The 14,262-nt window shown below is 39.1% G+C and overlaps 1 protein-coding gene across 1 annotated transcript in view; it reads left to right on the top strand.

Annotated features, from left to right (window-relative positions):
• Window positions 1-14,262, top strand: part of uba1 (ubiquitin-like modifier activating enzyme 1) — a 331,255-nt gene that overhangs the window by 137,237 nt on the left and 179,756 nt on the right. The window contains 1 exon segment of the mRNA XM_051933534.1: window positions 2,155-2,261. Coding sequence (XP_051789494.1) covers window positions 2,155-2,261 — 107 coding nt within the window.

Below are 14,262 nucleotides of genomic sequence, written 5' to 3'. Positions count from 1 at the left end.
ATAAGTAATCTGTTGCCAGACCAGATAAAAGTCAGTTTGTTTGAATAGGCCTTCCTTTGGAATGCAGCATCTGTAGCCTTGTCTGATCAGATGATCTATTCCAGACCATGCAACAGCCAGTGACATCTCTCTCTAAGGTGCAAAATGGAATCAAGGACTGTAAATACAGAATGAGTAACATTGATGGACAGAACTTTGCACCAGTCAATCAAGAGGATGGGCTCATGTGTACCCAAGAAGCCAATGACACAGCCTCAATTCCTCCCTATAAAACCCTTGTAACACCCTAATTGCTTTTCTGTCACTACGCAAAAATGTGATCTGTCCATAATTTGGCTACCCATAGCCAAAACCTGCAGCTGCTCGGTTGTGGCCACAACAGAGGTTGAAGCAATCTCTTTACTCTAGAGGACAACCGTGCCAGATTGAAAAGGTGGAATACTCAATTGTGTTGGAGTTTGGATGATGTTGCCATTAGTCTAACCTCTTGAGGGACAGTGAGGACAGGAGCAAGAGAAAGAGAGACCATACGTGAACCACATGTTGGCCTTGCTAATGAGTCACTGACTGATCACCAGTTCAATTAGCAAGCGTAACTTTGCTAGCATCCAAGGACACTTTGTGTAAAACCCTAGAAGAGAAGACTTCAGTACCTCCCACAACCAAAAGGTGTGACCAAAGACAAAGATGGAGACCTTCTGGACAAAGAACAGAAAGCACACTAGAAAATCCTTCCACGTGGCTGGACAAAGCTGACCAGGAAAGGAACCAAGCATCACTCAAAAGAAGATTAAGAGGTGACATGATGAAGTGTTTAAAATTATGAAGTTAATTAGCACAGTGGTTCGAGACTGTTATTTTAAAATGAGTTCATCAAGAACACGGGGACACAGTTGGAAACTTGTTAAGGGTAAATTTTGCACAAACACTAGGAATTTTTTCTTTACACAAAGAACGATAGACAATTGAAATCAGCTACCAAGTAGTGTGGTAGACAGTAAGACTTTAGGGACTTTCAAAACTTGATGTTTTTTTGGAAGAAATAAGTGGATAGGACTGGCGAGCTTTGTTGGACTGAATGGCCTGTTCTCGTCTAGATTGTTCAAATGTTCTAATCTCAAACTATAAGTATATTTCGATTCCGAGAACTATTACCTGCAATTTAATAACAAAAGGAAAGGGCAAAGCAGAACCTCACACACACACACAAACTTGAGATAGAGAACTGGTAGGCGTTGGACCCTGAGCCGGGGCAAATGCTTGCTGCTGTGAGCAAATGAACACCACTTTTCAGCAATACAAATTTCATAACCAGCCATAGAATCTATCCATCTTAAACTCATGAATTGAAAATTCAGGATTTATAAGTTGTGTTACTTTTTCTATAATACAGGAAAGTTCTGTCTAAGCCAAGAGATAGAATTGATAAGTTACCTTTTTCTACAGGAGAGAACAAGTATCTAAGCTTTCATTATTTTATGTTTTGTGTTTTTTTGATCTTTTGACTATGTGTGTGTGTGTGTATATATATATATATATATATATATATATATATATATATATATATATATATGTATGTGTATATTTTCATATATCCATCTTCTGTTATCCTTATGTTATAAATAAATTGTATTTTGCTTACTGTATTTCAAGAAGTGTGTTTGGGTTATTTATGAAGCAAGTCTTTGGCCACATTTCAAATCACAACAGAGAAAGTAAAAGTGTTAATATAGACTTCTGCCAGTTTTTGAACCTTGCTCATAAATTGTACAATTGTCTTCATATTTCTGGTGTTCCAGCCAGAACATAAAACAGAGATCCTACACCCCATTACCTGCATTAATTTGCCATCCCAGGGTAGGTGTCTTATTGATGATTAATCATATCAAAATCCTTCACTTGCCTGATAGAAATAATACCTAATAGTCAGTGTCTCAGTGTTTAGATTTAGAAGGCATGGTTTTGAGAATTGAATTTTTAAGAAAAGACCACAGTAGGGGGCAAATGAAATTTTGGTGGTGCACCTACTGATACTGCTGAATGATTGGCAAAACCCATTTAATGCCTAGCATTGACTGCAAAAAAATTATTTCTAACAAAATTTTTTTTCTTTCCATAGATTTAAATTGCTATATTTACCTCTTATTTCAACAGGTAGTTGTGCTGACAAACCCCACAATTGAAGATGAGTTGTGGATTGCAGAGTTCTGCCACAACAATGGGATCAAATTTATTCTTGCTGATACTCGTGGCTTATTTGGGTAGGTATTATGCTGGTGAAACAAGTGCAGAGAAATGAAGGACTATCCAAAAAAAGAAACAACCACTTTGTTCAAACAATCTTAAATTATTTTTGCAGAAAAAAACCCAAATTATTTATTAATATAAATAGCAATTGAAGAAAGTTTTAAACATCTATATTTGCTATCATTTCTTTGCTGTTCTACTCGTCCCTTTAAGCTGTTTTTAGCCCTTTTTACACACAGTCTTGTCCTTCTCTCAAATCAGTTGCCTTGTTAAGTGGCCTGGCATACTGACCATATTGGTAGCCAGGCTGTGAAAGTAACTGGAGATAAGGTAGATGAACTGTAACCATCTTCCTGAACATAATGCCAATTTTGGAGAAGGAGAAGGAAAATGTTGTTTTCTTGCGTAACCATAAATAAACAATAACCTTTTTAACCTTCATTTAAGCTGTCAGTGTTTCTGGAAAAAGATATAAGCATGGCAGCCTAATATAACAGTGAATGGAATATTGATAAGTATTTCAAAAATATACTTGCATCTATGTCTAGATTTAGAAAGTTTACCAATGAACAGCTTCAAAAGTTTTGTTTATTTTTGAGATTAATTGGTATGATAGAGATGACTGGTAAACTCTGTTCTTAACACTAGAATTACCAAAGCTTACAAAAAAACTCGTAAGGCCCACCTGAATTCTGCTCACACCTCTCAATTCAGCGTCTTTTGTCTTGTAAATGTGTCGATAAGCCCAAGCAGCCTACTATCCCATCCTCCCACCACTGCAGAAACAGGAAAAACCTCTCCCAACTGAAGCCTTGTTTATCAGGGAATTGGGTACCTAGAGCTGTATAGGCTAAAAAAATATATCATTATTTGGAACACGTGCATTTCATGTGTGTTCCATGTCTACAAAGACCTATGTAAGTGTAGGATGACAGGAAATGCAAGAAATGTTGAACACATACCTAAAAAACTAATTATTTTCCTGTTTAAGTACTAATGACAAAATTTTGACATAAACTGTATAATTTGTGAAGACTGAAGTCCAAATATCAAATAAGCAGTTTCACAAAATGTACAAGTATTATAGAACAAATGGGCTTTTATTCAAGACTATAACCGAAGAGAAAAAAATCTGCAGACTCCTGTTCAACACCAGTTTAAATAGCCTAAACAACGTTCAGAACGTGGCACAGCGGGAAACTTTTGGGGGGGGGGGGGTATGTGTTCCTTTTTCACTGCTGCACTGCTAAACATGCATGAACATCGTAAGCTAAACTTCATCTTAAAATGAATATTTAATTTACTAGATTTTCTCAAACCCCATCATAAGTTATGTAGCACATTAAATAGCCATGTTAATCGCTACGTGCTTTATCATTCAAATGATTTGAAGTGTTTCTTGGGCAATAAGGGCTTCTTATTAAGCAATTGGGTTGGAGCAAAAACCTGCAGGACCGTGATTGAGGTGCAGGCAGCAATCACCACACAGAATACATTAATTTCATGATATTCCTTCTCCCTGAACATTTAGAATTCTAAGATAAATACTTGATATAATTTTCATGATGAAATGCATTAAAGCATGTATTAATCATGTGTGGGCACGGTGGCGTGGAGGTTGCACTGCTGCCTCGCTTCTAGGGGGTCCCGGGTGTTCCCTGCCTTGAATTTGCATGTTTTTGTCGTGGGTTTACGCGGCGTGCTTCAGTTTCCTTTCAAAATCATGTAGGATGTAGGGTTTTGTTATGCTATATTGAGCCAAGTGTATGTATTGCTCGTATTCACCCTGCAATGTGCTGGCGCCCCATTCAGGATTTGCTCCTGCCTCGCACACAATGCTTGCTGGGATGGGTGCAACCCTGAGTGGATTGCATAATTAAACATAGTGCATCTGGAAAGTATTTACAGCGCATCACTTTTTCCTCATTTTGTTATGTTACAGGCTTATTCCAAAATGGATTAAATTCATTTTTTTTCCTCAGAATTCTACCCACAATACCCCATAACGACAATGTGAAAAAAGTTTACTTGAGGTTTTTGCAAATTTATTAAAAATTTAAAAAACTGAGAAATCACATGTACATAAGTATTCACAGCCTTTGCTCAATACTTTTGTCGATGCACCTTTGGCAGCAATTACAGCCTCAAGTCTTTTTGAATATGATGTCACAAGCTTGGCACACCTCTCCTTGGCCAGTTTCGCCCATTCCTCTTTGCAGCACCTCTAAAGCTCCATCAGGTTGGATGGGAAGCATCGGTGCACAGCCATTTTAAGATCTCTCCAGAGATGTTCAATCGGATTCAAGTCTGGGCTCTGGCTGGGCCACTCAAGGACATTCACAGAGTTGTCCTGAAGCCACTCCTTTGATATCTTGGCTGTGTGCTTAGGGTCGTTGTCCTGCTGAAAGATGAACCGTCGCCCCAGTCTGAGGTCAAGAGCACTCTGGAGCAGGTTTTCATCCAGGATGTCTCTGTACATTGCTGCAGTCATCTTTCCCTTTATCCTGACTAGTCTCCCAGTTCCTGCCGCTGAAAAACATCCCCACAGCATGATGCTGCCACCACCATGCTTCACTGTAGGGATGGTATTGGCCTGGTGATGAGCGGTGCCTGGTTTCCTCCAAACGTGACGCCTGGCATTCACATCAAAGAGTTCAATCTTTGTCTCTCAGACCATGAGAAAAAAATTCTCTGGTCTGAGAGTCCTTCAGGTGCCTTTTGGCAAACTCCAGGTGGGCTGCCATGTGCCTTTTACTAAGGAGTGGCTTCCGTCTGGCCACTCTACCATACAGACCTGATTGGTGGATTGCTGCAAGGATGGTTGTCCTTCTGGAAGGTTCTCCTCTCTCCACAGAGGACCTCTGGAGCTCTGACAGAGTGACCATCTGGTTCTTGGTCACCTCCCTGACTAAGGCCCTTCTCCCCCAATCGCTCAGTTTAGATGGCCGGCCAGCTCTAGAAAGAGTCCTGGTGGTTTCAAACTTCTTCCACTTACAGATGTTGGAGGCCACTGTGCTCATCGGGACCTTCAAAGCAGCAGAAATTTTTCTGTAACCTTCCCCAGATTTGTGCCTCGAGACAATCCTGTCTCGGAGGTCTACAGACAATTCCTTTGACTTCATGCTTGGTTTTTGCTCTGACATGAACTGTCAACTGTGGGACCTTATATAGGCAGGTGTGTGCCTTTCCAAATCATGTCCAATCAGCTGAATTTATCACAGGTGGAATCCAATTAAGCTGCAGAAACATCTCAAGGATGATCAGGGGGAAACAGGATGCACCTGAGCTCAATTTTGAGCTTCATGGCAAAGGCTGTGAATACTTATGTACATTTGCTTTCTCAATTTTTTTATTTTTAATAAATTTGCAACAATCTCAAATTTTTTTCACGTTGTCATTATGGGGTGTTGTGTGTAGAATTCTGAGGAAAAAAAGAATTTACAGTGATCCCTCGCTATATCGCGCTTCGCCTTTCGCGGCTTCACTCCATCGCGGATTTTATATGTAAGCATATTTAAATATATATCGCGGATTTTTTGCTGGTTTGCGGATTTCTGCGGACAATGGGTCTTTTAATTTCTTGTACATGCTTCCTCAGTTGGTTTGCCCAGTTGATTTCATACAAGGACGCTATTGGCAGATGGCTGAGAAGCTAGATTGCTTACTTTTCTCTCTCTCTCTTGCGCTGACTTTCTCTGATCCTGACGTATGGGGATTGAGCAGGGGGGCTGTTCGCACACCTAGACGATACGGACGCTCGTCTAAAAATGCTGAAAGATTATCTTCACGTTGCTATCTTTTGTGCAGCTGCTTCCTGAAACGACATGTTGCACGCTGCTACGCATACTTAAAAGCTCGAAGGGCACGTATTGATTTTTGACTGAAAAACAAACTCTGTCTCTCTCTCTCTCTCTCTCTCTCTCTCTCTCTCTCTCCCTGCTCCTGACGGAGGGGGTGTGAGCTGCCGCCTTCAACAGCTTTGTGCCGCGGTGCTTCGCATACTTAAAAGCCAAACAGCCCTTTTGATTTGTTTGCTAAAGATTGTTTTCTCTATCTATGTGACATTCTGTGCTCCTGACACGCACTCCTTTGAAGAGGAAGATATGTTTGCATTCTTTTAATTGTGAGACAGAACTGTCATCTCTGTCTTGTCATGGAGTACAGTTTAAACTTTTGAAAAAGAGACAAATGTTCGTTATTCAAACACTGCAAACATTCCTGTCTCTATACAACCTCCTGTGTTTTTGCGCAAATCTGTGACCCAAGCATGACAATATAAAAATAACCATATAAACATATAGTTTCTACTTCGCGGATTTTCTTATTTCGCGGGTGGCTCTGGAACGCAACCCCCGCGATGGAGGAGGGATTACTGTAATCCATTTTGGAATAAGGCTGTAACATAACAAAATGTGGAAAAAGTGATGCGCTGTGAATACTTTCCAGATGCACTGTATAACGAAGATATTTTCAAAGTTCTGAACACTCCGTGGTCTAAGTTTATAACTAGTTTTAATTTCACAAGGACGTTTATCGTGTGGTGATTGGTTATGTGGTGAAAGAAATAGGAAGGATAGGAGCTGGGAGTTTTGGTACGTCAGACAGACAGCACACATGCAATAAAGAAAGCCCGCTCAGAAGAACATCCATTGAATTCTGTGTTTGTGTCTCCGACCACCAGATCACAAACCCAACATTTACATAATATTTAAGTTAAACCTATGCGATAGCATTCTAAATTTTCCGTGAGCAGGAATATCATGAAGTGATACTAATGGCACTAATAATAGCATTATACAGTAAATGCAAGTCGCAGTTTTATTATTTATGTATATAGGTTAGCTTGAAGCAAGGTCCATATTAATGCAGTTTGCCTTAATGATGGTTCAGTTGGTAAAGATGTCATCACCAAGTTGCACTTGTTTTATTTTATTTTATGTTTATTTGGTGAATACTGTGTAATGTACCTGGGCTTGAAGTAATATTATTATTACTGGAAGATGCACCATTTATTTTATTATTTATTAGTTTAAATATTATGGAGTTTAATGATGGTAAATTTGTTTAAAAAGTCACTAACATGTCAGTGGAAAGAGATTATTAACATTAAGAAAATTGTAGTTGGTTTACAAAAAATATTTACTATTTATTGCTTTTCTAAGTAATGTTCAGTGCAATACAACTTTTGACAAGCACCTCTGGATAAGTCTAAATGCCTCTTTTGATGGTTGAAAATATGTTGTCAAAATTTTACTTTAAGTTGCTTGCAAAATTTGTTCAGTAAAAAGGTTCTATATTTGACTGCAGCTGTCATGCAATGTGATTCCTTCTCTTCATTAGTGCCATCCCCTTGAAAACTATCACTTTATGGGGCCATGCAATCCTGTATTAATACATGTGTGCACATTAAAATGTTTTTTTGTACAATGTACAATTCTCATGACAGTGGAATAGGTTATTCTTAGCCAGTCTACTGCAGCAATTGCAGTGGAAAATGTGGTTAACATCCACTCATGCATGGAGGAAAAAATACCATCAAATACCGTGAAACCGGTATAATTTTGAAAAATACCGTGATACAGAATTTTGGTCATACCGCCCAGCACTAGGTTCGAGCCTTCCCGTATCCCAAAATAAACGTTTTGAGTAGTGAGCTGCTCTTATTGTTACTATTATACAATAAAAACATACAGTTGATTTGAGTCTGTAACAGCCGGTGTAAATGTTTGGTACTTGAAACGGTTAGTGTTTTTTTTATTCAGTTTTATTCTTTCGGTTGCGTTCACGCTCACCCCGATCTGACAGTGCTGTCTTTAAATAAAGACGAGCTATAACAGAGGTGAACTCAGATCAGAGAAAGAGAACAAAAGCCCTCCCCACAAGAAATGTGCACTCAAATATAAGAACAACGTAGCTGCACCAGGTGTAAAGGCAAAAGATGGCACAGTTTCGATGCAGGACGAGGTCATGTTTATTTGAAAACAGCAGTGTCAGTGTGAACGCGACTGAGAGAATAAAACTGAATTTAAAAAAAAAAAAAAAAAAAGAAAAGAAAATGCTAACCTTTACAAGTACCATACATTTACACCGGCTGTTACAGACTCAAATCAAATGTATGTTTTTTATTGTATAATATTAACAATAAGAGCAGCTCACTACTCGAGATGTTTATTTTGGGACACGTGAAGAGTTGCACCCGCGAACTTTAAATAGGAGTCTGCAATTCTTACCATTGTACTACAAAAGAAGACATGACAACAAGCCACACTAACCCGATTACTTTTTGTTCGTTTGAATAAAAGCGCACTTGTTCTGTTATACGTGTATCTTTTGTGAAAGTGCTTATTTGATATTTGGACTTCAGTCTTCACACATTATACACTTAATGTCAAAATTTTGCCGTTCATACTAAAACATGGAAAAGTTTGACTTTTAGGTATGTGTTCAACATTTCTGTCATCCTTCACTTACATAGACAGTAGATCTTTGTAGAAACGGAACACACATGAAATGCACGTGTTTCAAATAATATATTTTTTTAGCTTATACAGCTCTAGGTACCTGACTCTCTGATAAGGCTTCAGTTGGGAGAGGTTTTTTCCGTTTTTGCAGCAGTACCGGGGGGATGTTATAGTAGGCTGCTTGCTGCTTGGGCTTATTGGAACATGTACAAGACAATAGACGCTGACGGAGAGGTGCGAGCTGATTTAAGGTGGGCCGGATTTACAATTTTTTTTGTAAGCTTCGGTAATTCTAGTATTAAGGGATAGTAACGTAATTATGTGGTTGAAACTTTAAAGTGATGCCTTCATCTGACTGAAAGGGGTGGGATTAAGACTGTTATTTTAAAATAAATTTTTCAAGAACAGTGAGGAACAGTTGGAAACTTGTTAAAGGTAAAGTTCGCGTAAACATTGGAAGTTTTTCTTCACAAGGAGAACTGTAGACACATGAAATAAGTTACCAAGTAGTATGGTAGACAGTAGGACTTTATGGGCCTTCAATTCGAGACTTGATGTTATTTTGGAAGAATTAATTGGATAGGATAGGTGAGCTTTGTTGGGCTGTCTAGATTGTTCTGATGTTCTAACTGTGTCTGTAAACTTGGCACCACCTTTAGGTCTTATCCTTTGTTTTGTTTGTGTGGGGAAAGTTAAGCATCATTTAGAACAATCATGAAAGTTTACTTAAAACTGTTCTTAGTCCTCCAATTGAGTATATCCATATCCACTGTACACTTTGGTGTTTCAGGAACGCATATGCTGCAAATAGCTTAACTCGAAGGATCATTGCTGCAAACGTTCTCCTTTACTACACCAAACTAAGTAGTGAGAGGGGTTAAAGACTGAATGATTTTTTTTCATTTTACCAAATAGAAAGTTTTTTTTTTTAAGATGTGCTTTTAAGGTGAAATCTCTAATTGTGATTTTTCTGTGATTGCGATTTGATTTGTGTTATTTTTAAAATAAAGCATCAGGTCAAGATTCACTGTGTAATGATTTAAAACATAATTGAGCCTTATCACGAGATACCTTCAAAATATTAACTTTTTTATATTCTAATGCAAAGATGACATGTTTATTACAATTTAATTGGCACAGAACATATAACAATCAAACAAAGAACAATTATCACCAAAGCTGGAACTTGTCTCAGGAACAACATCTAAATACTGCTTAATCTGTAATAAATACAACATTAACTGATACCCAGTATTTAGCTTATAAATTGGCAAACCACAGAATATTTCTATCATATTTAGTGATCACCTTCTTGATAAAGTCTAAATGTTACCATAAAATATGTAAATATTGCAGATTCAAATAAAATCTTTATTTGCAGAAACAAGCATTTACCCTTTGAGCGCTTTTTTTTTTTTTTTTTTTTTTTTTTTTTTTTTTTTATAAATAAAGGGAGCCACTATTATAGTGCACACCTAAAATCTTAAAAATTATTCCAAACAGAAGCCTTACATAATACTTTCTTCCCTGAAATTTCTACTACTCCTCAGTGCTCACTTTTTTCAAGAACACCAGCATGTCAATGTTTGCTGGCTTCAGACATGAATGAATTACCCCAGCACTAAACAGTCTCTCTGATGGTGACCTCGTGGCTGAAATGCATAAGAATTTGTGAGAAAGTGTGTACTAGGGCTTTCAAATTAGCCAGAAAAATAAGGTTTGAATAAGTAAATATTCAAATATTTTCAAACTTAGGTTAATGATGCTGGGCGTAACATGTACATTTGTACTTGCTTTTTTTATGCTTTACTATAACAGTAAAGGCTGCAGAGGCGGCTAGAGCAAGAACAAACACCACATTAAAAAAATATTAAAAAAAACAAAATTCCAAACATCTGTACCCTATAAAAGGGGAAGTATCAGCACCACCACCTTGTTTTCAGTCTGCTACTGACAGCTTGATCCTTAAGTTTAAACCTCACAGCATGCTTAGTGTGAAAGCACAATCTTATCCTTCACCCCAGTGCATCTGCCTTGTAAGAATTTAGGCTCATTTTCGTGGCTGCTTTTGTGGCTTACTGACCTGACAAGGGTCAAGACAAGTAATGGCCAGTCAGTTAGTAAGACCGTGACAGTGAGAGAAATAGTGAATGAATTAAAACAGCAGGCAGATCAAAGGTGGACTTATTTTGTTACTTTGGAAGTGCCCACTGCACGGTGGTCAGTGACGGGATATATTTAATATCTCAGCTTTCAGAAAAAAGCCAGTCAGCATTTTTGGACTCACTCAGAAACGCGTGATTGTCATGGTATCAAGTCAGGGTCGTACAGTTTGTCTGCTTGTTCATCTTCAGTCTATTCAGATGTGAAATTATACTTTTATATCGCTAGAGAAGTGTTTAGAGAAGCTTCCGAGTATACTTGTGACTGAACTCTTGGACAAACCAAACCTTAAGGCAGGTCTTTGAATTTCTGTGGGCAGGCACTAGTCAATATGAATTTTTAATTTCAAATATAGTGAATCTTTTTGCACTGATTGTAATGAGAGATCAGTGTAACTTTGAGCAGCAGAGAAACTCGCATCACCAGAGCAGACATCTTACTCAAAAAGCACTCGACAGAGTTAACCAAAGAACAGCTTTTAGCCGATAAAAATAATAATAAAATCAGTTAATAAACACATTGCAGTCCTTAAAATGTTAATCGAATGCTACAGACTGTATTAGTGCACGTCACATCAAAATAGTGCCTCACCAAGCCAGACAAGCATGTACTGTATGTATAAGGCAAAGGTGATAAAGAAGTGACTGCACACAACATGTGCCCACACGCAGCTAGCACAGAAAGAGATCAAAGTAAAATCTTGCCCTGTATGGAGCACCTTTGGTACAACTTGGTTATAATTGTCAATTCCCAGATCATCTACGAACTTGGTACAAATAGCATTACACTGATTGGTGCCTTTGCTCATACCGTTTGATAACAGAATTCTGTTGGCAATATTGAGGATCTTCCAGTGAAATAATGTAATTAGTCATGTAATAATGTCCTCATGTAATTAAAAAGCAGAGGTAATGTCTGGCATTTTCTATATTTGTAATGTTTGATGTGCTTTGCTTTGTACAGTATTTTGCGCACTATAAGGCGCACTTAAAAGCCTTTAATTTTCTCAAAAATCCACGGTGCGCCTTTAAATTCGGTGCGCCTTATATGTGCACTGAGTTCCAAAATCTGTAAAAATGTTGGTGTGCATTTTAGTAAGCGCTCCGCTTGATTGACTGTCGGACCATTTCCTGCCGACATAGGGACGTAGTAATACGTACACTACGAACGCTGGCAGCGATAAACCAATTGCAGAACATTACGTAAAGCCACGTACACTTACCTCCGCCACGTCTACGGCAGGTAGGTATATTGTACTACTGGTGCACTGCGAAACAACATTTGTTTGGCTAAGGACCCTGAAAATGGCATCAGAGAAGAGACATGCTTACGATGCACAATTCAAACTACAGGCTATCAGTTACGCGGTTGTAAATGGGAATAGAGCAGCAGCGAGAGAATTTAAAATCAATGAATCAATGGTTCGGAAGTGGAGGAAGCAGGAGAATGAATTACGCCAAGTTAAAAAGACAAAAAAGAGTTTCCGCGGGAACAAGGCGAGATGGCCAGAGTTGGAAGACCAACTTGAACAATGGATTCTTGAACAAAGAGCAGCCGGGAGAAGCGTCTCTACAGTCACCATTCGACTGAAGGCAATAACGATAGCACAAGACATGAAGATCGAACACTTTCAAGGAGGTCCGTCTTGGTGCTTTCGTTTTATGAAAAGGCGCCATCTCGCCATCCACGCACGAACTACCGTGGCGCAGCAACTGCCAGCGGATTACATAGAAAAGCTGACCATCTTCCGCACCTACTGCAGCAACAAGATTACCGACAAAAAAATCCAGCCCAACCACATCACCAACATGGACGAGGACCCTCTCACTTTTGACATCCCCGTGAACCATACTGTGGAGAAAAAGGGGACCAGCACGGTATCCATACGCACCACGGGGCATGAGAAGTCGGCTTTCACTGTTGTTCTTGGTTGCCACGGTAATGGACAGAAACTACCACCTATGGTCATTTTTAAAAGGAAGATGCTGCCAAAAGAAAAGTTTCCAGCCGGAGTCATCGTTAAGGCCAATCCAAAGGGCTGGATGGACGAGGAGAAAATGAGAGAGTGGCTGAGAGAGGTGTATGTGAAGAGACCGGGCGGGTTTTTCCATGCATCACCGTCTTTGTTGATCTGCGACTCCATGTGTGCCCATATCACCGCTACTGTGAAAAAACAAGTGAAGCAAATGAATACGGAGCTTACCATCATTCCGGGAGGATTAACAAAAGAACTCCAACCGCTGGACATCAGTGTAAACAGGGCGTTCAAAGTGAAGATGCGAGCGTCATGGGAGCGATGGATGAGAGACGGCGAACACACCTTAACTAAGACTGGGAGGCAGCGCCGGGTGAGTTACGCCACCATATGTGAATGGATTGTGGATGCCTGGGCTAAGGTGTCTGCTTTGACTGTTGTCCGAGCTTACGCGAAAGCTGGAATCATTGCTGAACAGCCACCCGGCAACGAGACTGACTCAATGACGAGAGGGAACCCGGCATGTTGGATGGCGAACTTGCCCATCTGTTCAATTCAGATACAGAAGGTGAGGACTTCGATGGATTTGTGACAACAGACTGATCAAAAAACAATGTGAGTGTATTTTTAAATACGTAGTAGAATAAGGTTTAACTAAACTCATTGTTTTGCTTCTGTTACCTTGTTTTTGCATGCGCCGAATAATATGGTGTGCCTTATGTATGGCTTAAGTACAGAAATAAGCCCCGCAATTGAGAGTGCGCCTTTCAATCCAGTGCGCCTTATGGTGCGCAAAATACTGTAAGTATTAATGGTCCACACTGGTGACTTTGGATGTATGCAGAACCTTCTACCAAAAGGAATACGGAGTTACTGTCCATGCCAATTAACCGTATTGAGTATATGTGATGATACTCACTAGAAGGGCACTTTTCAGTCAAAAAAAAAAGACCTTTTTGTTTCTTTGTGGATCTACAAGTATGGTATGTTCATTTTATACAAACGTATTTTTTCCACATTAAAAGAATTATTAATGGATCTAGTGGCCTTTTTGGATGGGCTTGGTGCCCTGAGGTCCACCCACAGCAATTTGTCAGACTTGTGGATCAAAGAGCCGTACAGTGGGGAAGAAAAATAAAATAAAAAAGGGGTCTAGCTACAAGTTTTACTAATGAAATAAACAAGCTAACCATTCATAATTATGAAAAGGATAGTCGTGGAAGTGAAATGCGAAAACAGATCTGCAAAACACCACTACTTTGCCCAATGCCTAAATTAGCGCTGGTAAAATTAAGCAACAATTCTTTTACAATTGAATGTCAGGATTTCCCCACCCCTGCCTTTTTTTTTTTTTTTTTTTTCCTTTCAATGAATTACTTTCAAATAGCAACATTCGATATAACAGCCATATTGGTC

Source organism: Erpetoichthys calabaricus, chromosome 11, assembly GCF_900747795.2.
Source record: "Erpetoichthys calabaricus chromosome 11, fErpCal1.3, whole genome shotgun sequence".
Lineage (NCBI taxonomy): Eukaryota > Metazoa > Chordata > Cladistia > Polypteriformes > Polypteridae > Erpetoichthys > Erpetoichthys calabaricus.
The sequence above is the reverse complement of the archived record's forward strand: the minus strand, read 5'-3'. Positions and strand labels throughout refer to the sequence as shown.